This window comes from Balearica regulorum, chromosome 3, assembly GCF_011004875.1.
Source record: "Balearica regulorum gibbericeps isolate bBalReg1 chromosome 3, bBalReg1.pri, whole genome shotgun sequence".
Classification (NCBI taxonomy): domain Eukaryota; kingdom Metazoa; phylum Chordata; class Aves; order Gruiformes; family Gruidae; genus Balearica; species Balearica regulorum.
Window position 1 is genome coordinate 29,704,687 of NC_046186.1, and position 21,234 is coordinate 29,725,920.

Here is a 21,234-nt window from a genome sequence, read left to right on the forward strand (position 1 = left end):
TAGTGCATTATTCATCTTCAGTAGTACCAGTCTTGTAATTTTATTGTGATATCTTACAGTAAAGAGCTAGAGCACATAATGGATCTTTATGGACAACTTATATATTTCACTGAGGATTATCTCTGTGGAATTTTGGAAAAATATTAATACAAAGAATATGGCACATTTATCATTTTTCATACACATGCTACATATGATACAATTTATAACAAAGAGTACCAGCTATACTATTTGTCAGGATTTATAGTGGAGTAAAATTCTTATAAGAGTCTGTGCGCTACTTCTCCAGCTGGACAAATATGTATGAACAGTGTTTTGAGTATTTCTATATACGCTTAAAGATCTTACTGGACTTGGAAAAAGATAGTATTCAATTCATTTTGCTGATATGTTGTGTTTTAAAGCTACTCCAAATAAGATACCCCTTCTGCAATCAAAGCTTTCAGAAATGTTGATTTGCTTGTGCTGTAATTCTTGAAAATGATGTTACATAGTATTTCTGGGAATTGAGTCAAAACATTATTAGGTGACTGGTATTAAAATAGCATTTACTGGTATTTCAATACCCACACTAAAATTTTAGCCATGGTAGCTTCCCTGATTTAAGTACAATTGAATTGAGATGATGTATAAACATCACGTTTTACAAATTTTGTGCACAGCTTGAACATTATCTAAACAGCCCGGAATTTAAAGTGCTATTTATATTTGGATCCTTTATTTCCCTGCATGCTCTGTTTTCAGCATGTTACTTTTCACACTAACCAAATACTAAATCTGCAGATCTGAGAACATAAAAAATTGATTTTTCCATAGACATTTTTAATAGAACCACCACTGCACTGCTCAAATTAAAAATAGAGAAAGGTTTACTCTTTGATCATCACTTTTTCTAACTTGTTTGCTTGGATTATTTTTCAACTGCCAAACTTTGTTATTTCAACAGTATTTCTGTGATAAAATGACGTTCTGAAGCAAACAAATGGTGAAGAGTATACCAAATTTTAATCATATGTAAAAAAATTGCATATTTTAAATTAATTTGAATATAAATTATGCTTAATTAAAAAGAACAATAGTCAATTACTAGTATATCCAATAATACCTATGAACTTGTATTTTGCTATTTCCTCATACATTATCTTTGCACAATTTCCTGGGGGTTTACAGATGTTTTGTCTAAAATCTAAAAAATTAGCTCTTAACACCACCAGCTTAATAGAACATAGCCTTGTTTTCTTTGTGAAATCTCTTCTCCATACTACTATAATCTGAGGAATATAATACCTAAGAAATAAAGTACGATAAAATGGGAATGTTTCTGATGCCAAGAGTGAGGTATATCTAGTTCAACTAATTCAGTCTTGAAACAGGTATGCTAACACAACTGTGGATCAGAGCAATTTACTATTTAAACTTTGAGGACAAGAAGCTGGGGTTAAAATTTCAGTTTTCTGTTTTCACTTTAAGGAAAACTAGGATGAGAGAAATGCAGATTCAGTTCAGAAAAAAGTGTGCAGAGTTTTTATATGGGTCTTAACCCAAATGCAATTCCTTTTGCCAGAAAGATCAATCTAGATAAATGAATTCTTTATCTGTTAATACCTAATGTTAGGAAAATTGGAGATGAAATTTTCTCTTTTGCTTACTTGACTTTCTTGTGAAAATATGATGTAACAAATGCATGCCCAATAGCATTTTGGTCATTCAGAGAAGCTCAATGGCATTATCTTTCAAACTCCTCAAAAATGATGTGAAAGATTTTTCTGAGTAAGAAAGAATGGCATTATTTTTCTGAGTAAGAATGGCATTATTTTTCCTAAGATCATGTGGAACCTGAAACAATGAACAATCACTCTGCTAGAAAAAGAAAACAGATTTGAAATAAATTTAATTTTTTTTTCTTCATCAAAGCACAGTTTAAAGTAAGCATTAGAAAAAAATAGATTTCCAAATTTGAAATTTGGAAATCTTTCATAAGTACAAAACTCCAGCTATACTAGCTACCTAAGCTCTTTAAAAGTACAAGAAAAAAAAAAATCAGGGCCCCGAACTAGTCTTCCTAAATAACTGTGTGTGTAAGCATGAATCAGAATAACAATACCAGCAGTTTCTGAAGTTGTAAAATATGTAAGCATCTTTAGTATTGACAGATTTGCCCCCAAACCAGACCTTTAAAAGGAAGCAGGTTATCTTCTTCATAGAAATCGGTATTACACAAGAGCATATGGCACAAATTCTGGAAAGGTGTGAGAATATACAACTCCCATCTGGAAATCATCTTCCTTTGCAAATCAATTAAAATGAAATTTAATCCCTTTGTTTGCTTTATCTTTCTGCAAGAGCTGAATACAGTGGAAATTAAAACATTAGTTCTGGACTTAATATGGATCTCAGTGAAGTTAACTAGCATTAGATTTGTAAAAAAACCCAACAAATGGATTTTTTAGATAATATGTCTGCCTGAATCTCTTAGTCTATGAAACAGATCTATAAAAAGATCATCGCTATATGATCAATTCTGCTATTTCTGACTGGCTGGTTCCTTTCTTACCCAGAAACACCTACATCTAAAGTAGTGATGGAAAATCCATGAGCAATTCCAAAAAAATGGCCTGCAATACTGTTAGCAGTTTTGGGAGGTGCTTATGTGCTCCTTGGTTTGAAAATGGGCACTTACTCATTCTCATGTAACAATTTTATGTTTAGTTGAACAAACACACAAATCAGATTTTGCAAGCTGAAAGTGAACTGCAACTCTGTCCTAGAAATGTGAGAAAAGCATTAATAAGGGCATAAAAGTCTATCCTTAAATGAGTACCTTCAGCCAAAATCTGACACAACATACATTTTTGGCTTATGGGTACAAGGAAGCACAATAAATATTTCTGGCACATGATTTGAGAAAGGTTCACCATGACTATCCTTTGAAATGGAAAATGAGATGTAAAAAAATTTGAAAAGAATATTTTAGTGTCTCCAAAGTCTTTAGTTTGAACTCCTGTTTTTTTTTTAATACAAACAATCATATTCATAATGACTTTTTCTACTGTATATTTTAATTAACATTGAGGATATATACTAAAAAGAGACCACAAAATTTGTTAAGTCCCTTCACCTAGTCTCCTCAGTATCTGCAACACATAGAATTCTATCATTTAACCAAGTTCAACTATAAAATTTCCTTTAACTTACAAGAAAGCTAACCTAGAACTCATTTTATAACTTTAAAACATTCAAAACCTTATCAGATGAACTTTAGGAAACAGTTTGGATGGAATTTTTCATTTGGTGATCAGTTCTTTAAGGCTTAAGAAGAATTGCGTGATGCCCCAGCATGCAGAAAACTAATAGTTTCTGAAATATGATTTAAAATAAGGCTTTTCCTATTTATAGCTGAAAAGGTACCATCCAAATGAGACTTACATATCTAGGAAGCTATACATTATTGGGGGATGAAAATTGAAAAATACATTCCTTGTGTATTTTTTGGTGACTACAGCATTCATGGCAGTTGAAATCTGAAGGTAAGTGTCTCTCTATTGAAATTAATTGCTAATTGAGTTTGATTTTTCAATCTTGGTTAATTGATTAACACTAATGGATCCATCTGCTGCACCAGGACATTGGGAACAACAGTAAGAATAATCACTGTGAGAATAGTTTGAGACACTGGAAACATGATTGTTTGTGAGAGCAATTAACTTTGAGATTGTACTCTGCACTACAAAAGCTAAGCTTGTCTATGTTTATATTTTTTTGAGTCTTTATACAATTTAAGACAAATGTATTAATCAGCTACTCCTAGTGTAGTGGCTGACATAATTGTCAAATCATTGGTGAAGTACTTTTATGAGTTTATTTCCCACATACATAGGTGGCTTCTTAATTAACACTAAGCTTGGTTTGCAACAACTTGCCCATATGATCAGGGGGCCACACAGACTATTAAGAGCTTCCTAGGTTAATCTTTCCATGCCCCTTTCAAACACATACTTTCAATTCCAATAAGCTTTGAATTAAACAAAATTAGTCATACAACTTTATGACATCCAAACCCTAAATTTACTTAATAAGTGTCATTTTTTTTCTCTGAAATTAGCCAGTCTCTGGAATTCTACATTCGTGTGGATTTAAAGTGCAGTAAGAGTTACTGAACTTGCAAAAGTGTTTCTAAAAAAATTACATATTTTTTAAAAAATAATAAAATAGTGGCTATGTAAAGAATTAGAAATTTAGATTTGTACTGAACCACTCATCTGATACAGCACATATTTAAATATTCTTGAAACAGAATGGCTTTTGTCCTATACACAGACAGATTTTTTTAGTCAAAATATAAATGGATCCTAGATAATATTTTTTTTTTTTTTTTAAATGAAAGTGAAGTGGAACTTAACTTAAAAAAGAATGAAGATAACTTGAGATTTCTGATTCCACCATATGATACATTCGGTAGTTTCTCAGCAAAATGGTGATTGTGCAGCCCGCCCCCATCACCACGGCCCTGCCCGGCCATATCGGGGCTGTCTGACACTGGTTCCCCTCACTTGGCTTGATCCTGATTCCCCATCAGTGAACTGATGTTCCAGCCTGGCCTCAGCCCATCCCCATCCCCATGGAGGTGACCGATGCCTGGGGCTGGGGCTGCCCTGGTGTTCCCCGGCTGCCCTGCTCCTGGCTGGGGTGGTGCTCCCTGGCTGCCTGGCCCTGCCCTGATGGACCCCTGGGGTGCCCCTGATGCAACCAAAAACCAGACCACTGGGAGCTTCTGGCCCCTGCTGCATCCTGAAATTTTGTATCTGAAAACTAGGCACATGCTAATCCTTGTCTTGCTACCAAAAATAAAAAGAAAACACTTTTTCTGTCAAATATTTTTTTTCTGCGTAAGTATTGTAATTAATAGAATGAACACTACGATAGTATTTTTGTACTCTGATGATGTGAAAAGGAAGTAACTTTCTTTTAAGAACAACATTGTAAAAAATGTTTCTTATGAAACACACCTGTCTATGCCCAACAGTATGTGTTGACAGGCTCCAGTTTTCACTATAAAACATGACTGAGATATTCACTATGTAATACTTCATGGCCTTTCAGAAGGAAAAGCACTAGTTTCCAAACACCTGAAGAATAACATGCAATGACATTTTTTTTTGTTGCCACTAAACAGTGTAACTGAAACAACAGGCAAAATCTTAAACTACTCAATATTAGTTTTATATGAATCATCAAATTGTTGCTTGTTTAATCTGATTTTTTTTTTAAATACAACTAAGTTTTTTTGCAGTAATAAAAATGGACAATTAATGGTGTAGATGGGAATATTTTTAACACCATAGATTATTTATAGATCTTACTGGCTGCAGTCTCATAAATATAAACTGATTATCTGAAGATAATGCAGTTGTATAGTCCACATGCACCACTTGAACACTGGGACTGAAGCCTGGGAAGTTTTTCCCATAAACTATACACAAAATGTCCACCTCTGGCTTTTCAATTCTCCTGCTCCACACATGACATGGTGTTAACCAAGTTGATGTGACAGGTTGATGACCAAGTAGTTAATCAAATAGTTGCTAGAATAAAAAAAACTAATAAATTAAAGTGAAGCGAGGAGAGAAACTCATATCTTTCAGCTACAAGAGGTACTAAAGGATGTTTTTAACCAAAGCACTGAAGGAAGAAGGTGACAACAAGCCCAACACACTTAATATTGGTCCATTTACTGAATAGAGTTTGTACCATATGCACATTTACTAAATAGATTCCTAGTATTAGCAGGCACTGCCTGGAGAGAAGTACAGGAAGAGTTGATAGCACAGAATCTCTCACCATTCCTTTTTGGGAGATGCTTCACCCACTGAAGCACTGGACTTAGGTCTTAATACAACAGATTCAGAGGAACAAACTGTGGAGTTTTAAGGTCCAGATGAAAGAGGTTCTGGAGCCAGACCTGCCAAGGCTGATCAGGAGGTATCTAGTAATTATTTTCCCCTATCTCCTCAATCTGCTCAAACCTGTGGAAAATGGAATCGGTATACAGCAAACTACGGCATTCCCCAAAGGGTTTTCTGACCCTGACATTCTGTCAGGCAAAGTCTGTAAGAAGCCTGCAAGTACTCCTGAAAAATGGCTGCTAGCACAGGCAAATGTGCATCCCAACTTGCCACCCTCTTTACATCCTGTGCAAAGAAACTGGTGCAGATAGGTAGATGACTTATCAAGAAGTGAATCTTTTAGATCTGTCACACTTCTCAGCTGTCCTGGTTCTGGCAAGGATAGAGTTAATTTCACAAGGAGCCAGGACAGGTGACCCAAGCTGGCCCGGGGCTATTCCATGCCATGTGATGTCATGCTCACCATAACAGGGGGGGCTAGTCAGGGAGGGGTGTGGCTCTGGGATGGGCTGAGCGTCCGGTCCTGGGATTGGTAAATCGTTCTCTGTTATCACCCATTGTGAATATCTGTTATCAGCACTGTTGTTGATTGCTTTCCCTGTCCCTTGCCATCCCAGTAACCTGCCCTTATCCCAACCCTGGAGGCTTTGCCGTTGTTTTTCCATTCTCCTCCCCATCCCGCTGGGGGAGGGGTGAGCAAGTGGCGCGTGGTGCTCAGCTGCTGGCTGCGGCTAAACCATGTCATCAGCAAAGCAGAAGTGATATGGTTGATTACATGTTACACAGTGATGGAGCAGTCTGTTCTCACACATATGTTTAACTCTCCAGGAAAAAGAATGTTGCACACACCGTGGACAAAACGAAGCTTCAGGACTTTGGGATGCAGAAACTGCTCCTCTAAAGACCACTACCTAGTAACCTATCCAAGTGAGACCTCCAAATTCTGAGAGATAATCTGTTGTGATAATTTTTGTTGGCAGTCTTGACAGCTAAGAGGAATGATCAGCCACTGAAAAAGCAAATCCTATTCTGGCAAGTGAGTGGTATGAAATCAGAGCTGCAGAACTTAGATGTGAAACATGGCATCTAGATCTTCCTAGCAAGGTGAAGCTTGCTGAATATGGACAGTTTGTGAACTGACTGAAGAATGTATGTATATATATGTGAAAACCAGCAAACCAGGTGAGAAGAGAGGGAAAGAATGACCTCCCTTAACCCACCTTCTTTCTAATGCAGCCCAGGATGCTGTTGACTTTCTTTGTCACTAGCACACTTTGCTGACTAAAGGTTGACTAGCTGCTCACCAGAGCTGGCAAGACTTTTTCTGCAAAGCTGCTTTCCAGCCAGTCAGTCTTCAGCCTATACTGGTGCCAGGGCTTAATCCCTGCCAGGTGCACGATTTTCATTTGTCTTTGTTGAACAATATGGGATTCCTGTTGTTTCATTTCTCCAGCCTGTCGAGGTCCCTCTGAATGGTAGCAGACCCATCTGATGCACCAATCACTCCTCCTTGCTTTGTATTAAACTCTTGTTTCTGGGGTGCACCCTGTCCCATGTTATAGGTCATTAATGAACATAAATGGTATTGGATCCAGTATTGAAACTTGGGGTACTTTAATCGTGATTGGCCTCCAGCTGCAATTTGTGTCACTGATCGTTTGTGCTTTTTGAGTCTGCCCTTCAGCCAGTTTTCAGTTCACCTTGCTGTGCACTTACCTAGGCAGTACTTAATCAGTTTGTCACTAAAGATTTTATGGGAGGCAGTGTCGAAGCCTTACTAAAGTCGAGTAAACAACATCCAGTGCTCTCCTCTCATCCATCAAGCCAGTCATCTCATTGTGGAAGGCTATCAGGTTGGTTAAACACAATTTTCCCTTCATAAATTCATGGTGACCACTCCCAACCACTTTCCTGCCCTTCATGTGTTTGGAAACAGTTTCCAGGACAATTTTCTCCATCAGCTTCCCACAGATCAAGGTGAGACTAACCATCCTGTAGTTCCTCAGATCCCCCTTCTTGCCTTTCCTGAAGGTAGTCTTCTAATGCTCAGGAAACTCTCCCAATCACCTTGGCCTTTCACAGATTATCAGGATTGACTTTACTATGACATAAGATAGCTCTCTCAGCACTCATTCATGTGTGAATACCATCAAATCCCATGAATTTATATGTGTCCGGTTGTTTTAAATGTTCCTTAATCTGATCCTCCTCCAACAAGGGAAGTCTTCCTTGCTCCAGACTTTCTCCTACAGATCTGAGAGGAATCAGGTTCCTGAAGGCCAGTCTTATCAATAAAGACTGAGGCAAAGGCAGCACTTAGTATTTCAGTCTTTCCTGGATCCTTTGTCACCAGAACACCTGCCCCATTCAGCAGCAAGCCCACGTTTTCCCAAGTCTTCCTTTTGCTGCTGATGTACTTGTAGCAGCATTTGGTTTTGACCTGCATGTCCCCTGCCAGATTAATCTCCAGATAGACTTTGGCTTTCCTAATCCCATATCTGTGTATTTAGATATTTTCTCTATATTTTTCCCAGGTCACCTGGCCATGCTTCTACCTCTTGGATGCTTCCTTTTGATGTTTGAGTTTTCTCAGGAGCATCTTGTTCATCCATGCAGGCTTCTGGCCACTTGATTTCCTGCTCAGTGGAACAGATCATTCTTGGGCTTGGAGAGCGTGATCCCTGAAAATCAGTTGGCTGCTGTAGAAAATCATTAAAATCATGCTTCTATAGAGCGGCTTATCCCTGGTTTGCACATGCACAGTCTTCCATGACTCTGGACAGAAAAGCAGTGACCCATTTCGGAACAAAAGCATTTCTTAAAAGGGCTGAGGCCAGCAGTTGGAAAGCAGAAAGGCAGGAAACAAATCCAATGGTCATGAATTATTCAGGACTCAAGCTTCAAATGAAACAGTAATCCATAATGGTAGATGACAGGCCAATCAGTAGAATGACAGAGGTATAGCAAGGAACAAGAGAGGAAAAATAGACTCATTACTCCCAAGTACACACTCAGTTTCATCAGTCTGGGAGGCAAATTGTGTAGGTTTTCAGAAAGTTGCCTTGCTTTCACTTGTGCTCTAGTCAAACAAGACTTAAGAGATCAAAAACCTGTTTAGTGTTCTTTGTGTGCTCACATCAGTCAAGGGAGACAGAGAAGCACCTTAAAACTATGGTTCAAGGTCTCCTCAACCTAAGAAACACACAGTGGTCCAAAGCTTTAAAAGAACTTTAGGCTATTTTCTGTTCAACATTTGCCTTGAAGCTACAATTTTTAAAATAGACATGTCAGCTAGTTCACAAATTCTATCTATTTTAAACAGAAATGTCGTTCCTAAATGCTGAGTGCTTAGACAATGATCAAGTTACTATGGCTTAAAAAGTTACTGTGCTCCAATTGAACCATCGTTCAACTGGAACATCATCCTCTGTGCTTTTAGCTCATGTGTCTTTTGGACCTCATTTCCTCTTTCAGCATGAGGAACTTTTTAACTTTCAAAGGTTCTTTGACAATACTTCACACATGCTGAAGGTGCTGACTCACTTGTTAGTGTTTTCATAGCATGATGATGAAGGCCTGCTCTGTGTACCCAGGAGCACACCATGAAGATGTGTGAGGGTACAAGGCCTAGTAAGATACAGAGTTGTTAAAAGAATGAGATCTTACATGTTTCAGTCCAAACTATCTATACAAAGAGTCTGATTTAGTAACTGAGCCTTGTAGGGTAACTGATCTAGTTGATCACAAAGGAATTCTGGCAGTAACACAATATGTATGTAGTGTGGGCAATGTAATTACATTTTAGATCTCTTTTCATGTAATCAAACAAGGTATAAAATCTCTCTGGTTAGGCACGAAGATGTCATGTTTTCTATTTAATATTATCAGGGCAAAAGATTAGTGATTATTTAATTACACAGAAAATTATCGTAATTTCTCATTATGGATGATTGTACCAGCCACAGAGTGTAAATAGATGATAAAATGATTAAAGAAGTAGCTCTTACCTAATGCAGGTCCCACCATTGAGACAGGGATGATAATCACATATTGGAACATTGCAGTTCTCAACATTCCTCCCTCCAATAGCCTCATCTATGATGAATAACTCTTTGTTGTTAACTTGAAAATCCCTAACGCATCCTTTATAGCCATGTATCTGCCCAGCACATCGATGAACTTCTTCATGAACAGGAACATTTCCCAGGAAGATTGATCCAAAGGTGATCTGCAAAAACGAAGAGAATTGTCAGAGAAGAATGTAATTTGTAATGTTACTGTAAGCAATGAATGAATAATAATTAGACATAAAGAAAATAACCATTACTTGACACTGTTTACTTGCTGAAAGAATTCTTTTTTAAAAATGTTGTTGTCTTAAAAAAAAATAAAATCCATACAAAGAGAGTGGTTTAATGTGTTTGCATATCTTCAAATGTGTAAGACAGCATACATCCCATGAAACACAAATTGGAATTCCTAGAGTTAACTGCAACAAATATGGTAAGGTTTTCTCATTGCTTCCCTCATTCTATAGTATGAGTTTTACATTCATGGTTGAGGGTTGGTGCAGGAACACAGGAGAAGCTGTAGACTTGAAGATAAAGCTTTTCTTTAGGATCTAGGACCTACAGGACCCCAAGATAAGGGGAATACAGAAGAAAGATTTTACTTTTTTTTGGATGAATGACAGAAAACAGACCACTATACTGAAACCCAGGGAAAAAGTGAAAGTTTTAGCTAGCAAATTCTAGAGCCACAAATGCCTAGAATGTCCTTATAAAGGTGCCAAAGAAACACCCACAACTATTTCATACTGGGAGTGACCAAATCATATTAATGCTCAGTATGATATTTCCTGTGTTATCTGACCTAGGAGTTAAACCCTTGACCATCACATATGATGGATCTGTGACTCATTTAACACTGTGAATTCCACTCCTCCACCTGATGCCTGACTTTCTGGAGTTCTGATATAGGGTTTCACCATTCCAAAGTTCCTTTGCTAAATGCCTGTCACTAAAAATTGAAAAAATATTTTTTTCATGAGTGTATGCATTTATTTGTACAATACCATTAATCCAGAAAGAGAATGAAACTTAGCTAATTCAAGTAGGAATAAACCCATGGAATAAAAAATATATCACAGCATGTGTAAAACATGTGAGGAGGTAATTTATACTGAAGGGGCCCTCCACTATCATATTCAGAAATCAACTGTATAGGACTAGGAACAGGAGGAAAACATCACATTGATTTATCTGGAATTCACACATTCATATGATTTTGCTGTATTGCTTTTATCAGTCCTGGAGCTGTGTTGCTGACAATTTCAGGTGAAATTTGGAGATACAATGAACGTGAACATCTCCAGATATTCCTCTACTCACAATGTCTTTCATTTAGGAGGGAAAGAAAAAAACCTACTCTTTTAGAGCATGGATAAAATTAAATCAGATTTTTCATGTGGAAGAAATTTAAAGACATCGGCTCAGCACTTGTCGAATTCATTTCATATCACTTGACTGTATCCCCTTTCAAACAAAACTATAAGCCAGCGTAGTTACAGACAAGATTTGTAAGTAATGTTTGCAGACAGTTATTTTCTTTCTGCTTGTGAACCTGTTACAAGAATTAAGCAAAGCATTGGACTGGAATGTAAAGTGTCTATGATTAAGAAAAGTGTTTTTAACACTCCTCTTCCAGCACAATCTTTTTATTATATGACTTATTTTACACAAGCATTGACTTTAGGGGCAGATCCAGTACCACAGAACAACTTCAGTAGGCTTTGCTCAGTTTCTCGCATCAATGGATTTTATCATAATGTGTTAGACGTTCAAACTCATGCTAGTGCACCATAATACACATTTCTCTCTGTAAAGGTCCTGTTCTGAATTTAACTGGCTTAACCAGAAAATATTTTAAGGAAGCACACAGGAAGAATTCCTGTAAGTCTTGTTAATAACATAACGGGCTGAATATAACATTATATAAACATTATGTTAACTTCTGTAATACTCATGCTTAACTTTTCAAATACTAGTTTGAAAATGTCCTTCTTCACTTGAATCTTGAGTGGTAAAAAGAATTATCTTGGCTAGTAATGGGAAGAAATTCATTAGTCATCCTAGATAAGAAATGTCTGTCTGTCTGTCTGTCTTTGCTTGTGTACTTTGTAAAGAAAAGAGGGGCTCTGGGAGATTAGGAGCAGATCTTTAAAGTGTAATAGTTAGTCATGAGAATATGATATTCATACTACATACTATGCCAGGGGTTGTTCTGGATTAAGTATAATTTAGTGCCATGAAATACCCATTAGCAGTTAGAGCTCATTGAGTGCACTTACAGAGAACATCTTTTATACTGTTTTACCCTAACAGAATTCAGCTGGCATGCTCCAGGAGTGCTCTCGAACATGAACCAAAGTGTGGTAAGTGGTGAAGACCAGAACATTCACTTCAAAAACCCTCTCATGATATGAATCGAAACTGACCTGTTGGCTCCCACAGAAAGAGAGTTGTGGACTTTTTTAGGAACCAAAGAAATTCCCTGATTATGGGCAGAAATATTCTGATGTATGATCTTGATGCATGACATCAAAGGTAACTACTTGTAAGTTTTTCTATGAGTAAGGTATTGCTTGCTTCTCTATCTAATTAGGTACTGATGGGTAAGTTTTTTCCCTAGATTGTCTATCGAGAACCTGCCAATAGCGTTAGCTTTATATCCTGTCAGAGTTATGAACCTGAAATGTGAAGGGAGAGAAAAAGGAACCTTCTGCAGCAGAACATCAGGTTGATCATCTAGAAGCTATGAACAGACAAGTTATCAGGCTAACAGCAATATCTAATACAAGTTAATTCTTTATATCAGACTGAACAAACACCTAGATACCAACTCAGGGAAGAAATTCTATTACTAACTGGCAGTGCATATCATGAGACGCATATGATGATTAGCATCTTTATAGCTAACTGTCCTGCCTTCTAGTAAACAAACTCATAAAGTGAACTGCCAATCACAGTTCATATTCTCAAGTCTAAAAACATTTAAAATGTATCTTGCAGAAATAATCTTGTGATGAGAGAATCCATACCATGGAGACAAAGCATAACAGAAAAACTGAAGATTTGGAAAGCTGGCCTATTGCCCATTTAGAATGACTCTTCTGATACCAGTTTCAAAACAGAGACAGTCATTTGTATAATACTATTCAGAGGTGAAGTCGTAGCAACAATACTGACACCAGGTTAAGTCATTGATGACTCATAACTGCCCTCCACTAGGCAGTGAGGCTTGCAAATAAAAAGTAACCAGAATTACTGCTTAACAATATCTGAATTGTTTCTAACAAAACCATGGACTAGTTAAATGACATTACTAACATTATTTTTCCTCTTGCAGCATCAGTGTCCTTTTCATGGACTTTAGGCAGTTGAAATAGAAGTTTCAGAATCAGGTAAACTGAAGAAATGAATGGAAATACTATGGATGCTTGATGTGAGAAGACGTATTAAAGATAAATTAAGTACATATAATGATATCTGAGGAGGAATTACAGTTCCTCCTTTAGAAGCTAGAATGCCTATTCTCCTTTGACAATAACTAAATGGATGATGAAAAGTTCAAAGCAAATAGCTATTTTCTGATGTTTTTCAGACTCACCTGAGATGCTCGATATGAGAGAGAAAGTCTGTGTTGTACAGGAGGATTTCCACCTGCAGCCATTTCAATCATACAGTAGCCTTCAGGACTTCTCACAGGCAACATATAGCTGGAAGAAAACAGAAGATCTTTACTGTTTATGCTGTTGTTGACAGCAGAGGATTCAAACCTCACACAGCAAAGGCAAGGCGAAAAAGATGCTTCTGCCTCCATAAAGGATGACAATCTTTGGACACTAATAATTCCAGGTTTTGGCTACTTGGACTACGCAGGAGACAAAAGATGTAAGTTTCTTCTACTAATATCCCTCTTCTATTTGCTTCCTACTGTTCTTGACTCTAGTGTTTGAAATGTATACAGAGACAAAGAAGAAACAGATCTTTACTTGCGTAAATGGGTATTGATAAATTGTTGGTGCTAACTGGCTGACATATGGTCTCCTTGGTATAGAGGATTGTTGGACAAGTAACATCAATGTTGAACGATGCTGAACTCCCTAGGTGGAAATTTCCTTTTCCTGCCCTACAGAGGAAACAGAAATGGAATAAGAAATGAAAGGCTGCATAACTCTGAGGAGCAAGATTACACTGTGATATAGTTATTGCTATATGGGATAGCATAACATGCTGTTAATGTAAACTCTGGTACTGAGCTTCAGAGATAAAGAAGAATATAAAGTTAAGGGAATTTGTAAAGTAAATACTAGCTAACATTCAATAAAACACTGAGAAGTCTTCAGGTTCTTTCTATGATGAGATGTGATGAAATGCTATGAATATTATCAACAATAAAAATTCAATCCAACAAGAAGATTTTCAAATATATCAGTTTTGTATTTAGAAAGGATATTGCATAAACATTATTGCAGCAATGGCAGAAGAGGAGAATAGTAGTTGATGGATTCTTTAAAACTGAGCTCTGCTATTTGTGTAGAAATGCTTTCCAGTTCCACTTTGCCTTAGTTTCAATTTTCACATGCTTTAAAAGAGAATGTGATGGGCCTCCTTTTGGGAATATGTTAAGGTTTACTGACTACATGCACTGTGCGCATGAAACTCTTCTCAGCCATATCCATATAATTAGGTTTCTCAAGTAAGTCTTTTAACAAGAACAATGTTTTTGTGTAATATTTTGCAGATGTTATACAACAGATTTTACAAAAGATTCTGAAAAAAAAATATGCATTTATATGGACTGCCAAATTTTCATTTTTTTAGTTGAATATATGTTACAGGACAATAACAGGAATCTCATAAACTATTTTGCATTGGGATAGATGAATTTTTATGTTAGGCCATAGACATATAAAAGAGTTATCATATTTTAAAGCCCATCGTGTCCTGAACATATATTACTAATCTTAGAAATGACCTCAGCATTGCCAATGACAAATTTACTCCTGGATGAACCACATCAAGACCTACCATGCTCTCAAATGCCTACCTTTTCATATACCACCACCTGCTTGGCTGTGTGCAGCTACCATGGTATGATTTATCCCAGGTTATGCCTTGAGCTTTGCCTTTCTGCTCCTGTGTCTACATTCTTACTATTTTATCCTACTGTCTGGAGATTCAGTATGAAATTTAGAGTCTCAGTTTTCACCTCTGAAGTTACTGGGAACATTGTATTGACATAAATGGATATAGTATTAGGCCCCTAATGAATATTTATAACATTCACTACAGTGCAGTGATTTCTGAGTGAGCAGCAAAAAACCAGTGCATCTACTAACACAAGTCTCATAGGCAGTATATCTATATCAGCAGGTGATGCACCCATATTAATAAATCCTACCTTTCCAATGCCTACATTGCTTCTGGTTCCAGAGCTAACTCAGCCAATACTAACTCACTTTTCACTGTGCTCTGATGCATGGGGTTGAAATGTGTTAAATTATTTCACCTTTCTAAGAATGCAATGCTTTTCCTATTTTTGAACCTGGAACAACAATGTTTAATTTTTTTTTATTTTTTTTTTTTAAAGACTGAGATATTTGAATGGCATCTTTTATTACCACCTTTTGAAATGTGATCTAGATGCCTAGACTATTCAAATGATTTTGAAAAGTGTTCATTGTTCTTTCTTATTTTAGGTTAAAAAATTATGTTGTTTTTAAGTATATTTTAAGTTAAGTTCCTTATGTAGTCTAAAGTTAGCATGACATTTTGATTTTGAATGTAGGGAGTCATAAGCAATGTCTGCTGTTCTGAAGATCAGTTAATTTTCACAATTTCATTATAAAATGTGAATTGAGTAAGCAGAATTTCCTCCTTAATAAATAATGGGTATACTGACAGATAATTTTGTGATCTCCTTTTTAGATACTTGGAATAAGGACAATTTTGGAGAAAGTACTTCCATCTACTGTGATTTCCAACTAATTTTTGACATGTAAAATATACTTTGATTTTTATTTCTTATTGCTACTCATATTTCAGCTGCTGGGAATTGTCCCGGTAAATCACAGTGTATAAAGATAGTTTTCTCAGGTAAAAAAAAATCAGCTCTTTTAGGATTCTCTTGGGGAAAATCAACTCATAACCTTTCCTTTACGCTTTCTGCTCTGAGTGGATATTGTAGTATAGACCTAACATATGGCAAAGCCCACCCTCTGCCCCTGCCTTGTCCCTGGTTTTCAGGAAGGTTTCTGAAGTCCACATCTGCTGCAGTTTCTAAATCAATTCAAGCTTTAACCCCTTATATCACATATTATAATAGTCCAGCTCACAAAGAATAATTATTTAAGTGATGTGGCAAAGTTAATAAAGAAGAATGTTCATCTAATGGAAAAGAAAAGAGCAATAGGTTCTATGTCGGTTTGATCATCTTCAAGCAATTAGCCATCCAAACCAAATTCAACATTGCAAACTTTCATTGCAAATGTCTGGTATTCACACATTCTCACTGTTTTGTATATGCAATTTCTCCTGTTTTGATTCTTTACTAGGGGGAAAAAAGTACAAGATTAAAAATAGGTGCAATTACAATAAGCCTTAAAGATTACTTGATGCTGACACAGTCTTTACTGTGGTATCTTTCTGTGGACAAGGCCAAGTATCCTAGATTCACGTAGATAATAACACAGTCACTCCTATGCAGGCATACCTGTGATCCATTCTACCTTTAAAGAAATGTGTCAGAAAAAAGAAAAAACTAAATTCCAAAGAAAAAACCCCACAGTATTGATAAACAGCAGCTATTCTACAGTGATTTTGATCATTAGGTCTCAACTTCACAAAGGACATAAAGCCTTTTTTTTTTTTTTTTTTTTTTTTTTTTTTTTTTTTTTAAGATGCAGCACTGAAATCTCAAAGAAATGAATTGATTTGTTTGATGTCAGCCAGTAGATTAGTCACTGAGTCGTGAGGAAAAAAGTACAGGCTATAAGCAGCAACCTAATGCCCTGTATTCTGGAGTGCCCATTAGGAATGCTACCACTACTATCTTCAGCATTTGCTCCTTTCTCTGCAAGGATTTCCAAGCAAGTAATACTTGAAATTTCTCTCTGTCTTATGTCATAGAAAGGAAAAACTGTCATTTGAAATGTGAACAAAATGAATATTTTTCATGCTTACATTACCACAAAATTAGGACTGTTTGAATTTGCTAGATTACTCAAATATGCTTAGAATAGCTTTTAGAAAGAGACAGAGCATGGAAAATTACAGTCCAAAAGACAGTTTTCTGCCATAATTATGAAAATAATGAAAAATGGCAATTAAAACAGAAATGTTGTCTCTATCTTTACTATAGCATTTAAAACCACAAAGTGCTACAATATGGACATATGCGAGATGTAATTATACTAGTTTTTAAAAAACAATGATGGAAAAAAGAATGTGCTTGAAATATTCTGTGGCAGAAATGACCTGAACTAAAATACCACTTCATGTAGCTCTATAACTTCATAATATATTTCTTATCATCTAAGATGAAATTTGTCTTAATCTTGCAACTGGATAAATGCAGTAGTATTATTTCATGCATCTTATAGAAGATTGAAATCCAGTATCCACATTAGAAAAGATAAAATGGAACTGATGATTTATTCTCTTGACATTTTTTCTTTATTTTTCTAATTAACCTCATATTATGACACACTGACCTCACATTAAGAACACCTGAGATGAAAGTGGTTAATCACTGACATGTTTAAATTTTGAAGTATTTTTAGTTCAGCTGTGCTTTTTCACTCGTTTAGATGCTGAAGGCATTTCAGTCCATCTGCCTCACATCTCAGTGGCATATTTCAGTTGCATTCAAAGCCAGCATATTTTTCCCTCCAGAGACAGTGACAGAAGAGAATGCAATATGATTCCTATTGCAGGATTATTTTGTCAGGCACCAAAATTGTGATTCATGCACATCACATTCATAATGATATAAAAAGAATTCACAGAGCAGTAGAGAATTGGGTGTGTGGGGAATAGGTATGGGAAATGGGTATGTGGGGAGGATGTATGGGAATGTTATGCACAATAATCTAAATAGGTCTGGAGTCATGTGGAGCCCAACCTGTTCCTGTAGATGGTAAGGTATAGGTATGATGTAATCGAATATTTGTTTCCCCAGATTTCAAATAAGAAGAGGTTCAGCCTCCTTTTCTGTGCTTGGCTTAGAATAACATGATTTTTTCATAGCTGCTGTGTTTTTTATATAAGCTTCTTAAGGACAAGAATTAACAAAGGATTTACTACAGGAGCTGTTTCATTGCAAAAGACTCATGGACCTCAACAGATGGAAAACAGAAGTTATATGCAGTGATTAATGCCATTACTAGTTACATCTTGATTGATTATGTGCATAAACACTGAATCTAACAAAGTGCAATGTTTACTTAAACCCCTCCTACTTATGACACAATTGTGGATATTAAGTATTGGATTAATTTAGGCCTGGAAATTATATTGAAAGAAATCCTCTTAAAATAGCTAAGACTGAAGCACTTCTAAATCAAATGTTACCTGGTATAATCTTGCTCAAGCAAATGTTTTTGTTTAAATGATCACAGCTACTTCTCCACATGAGAAATGCAATCATTTTTTTTTTCTTTCAAGCTAGTCACCAGGTGGCAGTAAAGGAGCACAGTAGAAAGCAAGAACGCAAAATTCATACTAATGTCTCTGCTGATCATTGGAAAGACTGACTTAAGCCCTAATTGATAGCATGATTGCTTCAGCTTCCAGTTTATATCAAGGGAAACACAGTAAAGTATCTTAAACTGATTACATATTTGACAATATGGATGAGAATAGGTCCGGAGACTGGAACTTCTGGAAGACTTTTAATTGCATTCATGCATTGTAATTACCTAATGCAATCATGTAAAAATAGTGCATTCATAGTTGTGTAAACATACTTAAGAAAATTTAGATTCTAGCAATTACATTCTCTATACAGTGCTGAAGGTGCAGCCGTATTTCTAACACATTAAGGAGAGGCATAACAAAATTAAAATGTCAGATCACCAGGTATAAAAAAACCCCCAAGCATTATAAAGAGAACCAGCCTCTGCTCTTATCCAAGCTAAATTATCATGGTAAGATTTTTTCTGAATAACGATCTTGCACTGCTAGCAGACCAGGGTTTCTGGTCTTCTGAAAAATGATTACAAAGTAATCATTAAAAGTTATACTACCGTTTATTTTCTAATGCCACAGTTGGAGGATTACATTTAGAACTATTTGCTATTTTTCTCCCTACAAGCTGACAAACACTAGCCAAACTTAACAGCACATCATAGGAAAAAATCCCCATAAAAATCCTCTTTACTGAAAAAGTGTTGATATTAAAGACACAATCTAAAATGACTCCTGCAAAACACTGAAACAGCAGCTTCATTTACACCCTTGATTAACCAGAGCAGTTGTCAAGGGAACATCTAACCAGCTGTCAAGCAATACAGGAGATTTTTCAAGAACAGTGATTTTACTTTTGACTGAGCACATTCAATTCACAAGTGTGAAAATCTGTACTGCATCTTCCAGTTTTAATAATTGCTTGGTACAAAATTCTTGCACTTACTATTTTTTTTTTCCTTAAAAAATATATTTTAAAAATTTCATTATTAAAAGCATACCTTCTCTTCCCAAAATTAACTTCCGCATACTGCTTCCACGGAAATGTTCACATGTCTATTTACCCACTTCTATTTCAACAAGGTCAAATTCTTACCACTTTCAGTTACAACACTAAGAAGTGACAATTATAAAAATGCATGCTTCATTTTATGTCTGACATTTTATTTGAAATGAATGAAACATCTGTTGTAACCTCCTGCCATTCAACACCAAATTTCAAGATTTCTAGTCGTTATGAGCTGACCATACTGTAAAAGCGTACCAGTAGGGAAGAGGGGGGAGAGAGAAAGGGAAGGGAGAGACAAAAGCACAGAACATGAAAAATCCCAAATGATTTTGACCCCTAATAATGTCAGCTTGCAGTAATCCCTTGATGACCTTCTCTTAAAAATAAAAAATTATAAAAAATTATAGGGAAGAGTTTTCTAGGAGTTATTGAAAAACACTTGAGAGACAACACATTCATTGGTCATAGCCAGCATGGGTTCACAAAGGGAAAGTCCTGCTTAATTAACTTAATTTCCTTTTATGACAAGGTCACCTATCTAGTTGACTAAGGGAAGCCAGTAGATGTGTTGGTTTTGGATTTTAGCAAAGCTTTTGATACTATCTCTCACAGTATCCTTCTAGATAAACTGTCCAGCACACAACTAGACAAGTCCATAATATGTTGGGTGAGCAATTGGCTGATGGGTTGGGCTCAAAGAGTTATGGTAAAAGTGGTTACATCAGGCTGGCAGCCAGTCACCAATGGGGTTCCCCAGGGCTCAATTTTAGGGACAGTTCTCTTCAATGTTTTATAAATTATCTGGACACAGGAATTGAATGTACATTAAATAAGTTTGTTGATGATGCTAAACTAGGAGGAGCTGTGCACTCTTTTGAGGGTAGAGTGGCCTTGCAGAGAGATCTGGATAGCCTAGAGACCTGGGCAATCACCAAGTGTATAAAATTTAACAAAAGCAAGTGCTGGATTCTCCACCTGGGACAGGGCAATCCTGGTTATACATAAAAATTGGGGGATGAGAGGCTGGAGACCAACCCCATGGAAAGAGATCTGGGTTGATGGCAAGTTGAACATGAGTCAACAGTGTGCCCTGGCAGTCAAAAGGGCCAACCATGTCCTGGGGTGCATCAAGCACAGCATAGCCAGCTGGTTGATGGAGGTGATTGTCCCACTCTACAATGCACTGGTGTGGCCCCACCTCGAGTATTGCGTGCAGTTTTGGGTGCCTCAATATAAGAAGGACATCAAATTATTAGAGTGTGTCCAGAGGAGGGAGACCAAGATGGTGAAAGGTCTTGAGGACAGGACTTACAAGGAGTGGCTGAGGTCTCTTTGTTTGTTCAGCTTGGAGAAGGGTGAGGGGTGACCTCATCTCTGTCTATGACTTCCTCAAGGGGGGCAGCAAAGGGGGAGGTGCTGATCTCCTCTCTCTGGTGACCAGCGACAGGACACGAGGAAATGGAAGGAAGCTGCATCAGAGCAAGATCGGATTGGACACTAGGAAAAGTTTCTTCACTGAGAGGGTGGTCAGAACTGGTCACAGCACCAAGGCTGTCAGAGTTTAAGGAGTGTC

The 21,234-nt window shown here is 36.7% G+C and overlaps 1 protein-coding gene across 1 annotated transcript in view; it reads right to left on the reverse strand.

The window, feature by feature from the left end:
* Positions 1-21,234, reverse strand: part of EYS (eyes shut homolog) — a 906,089-nt gene that overhangs the window by 106,504 nt on the left and 778,351 nt on the right. Inside the window, 2 exon segments of the mRNA XM_075747398.1 lie at positions 9,911-10,131; positions 13,572-13,680. Of these exon segments, the coding sequence (XP_075603513.1) occupies positions 9,911-10,131; positions 13,572-13,680 (330 nt within the window).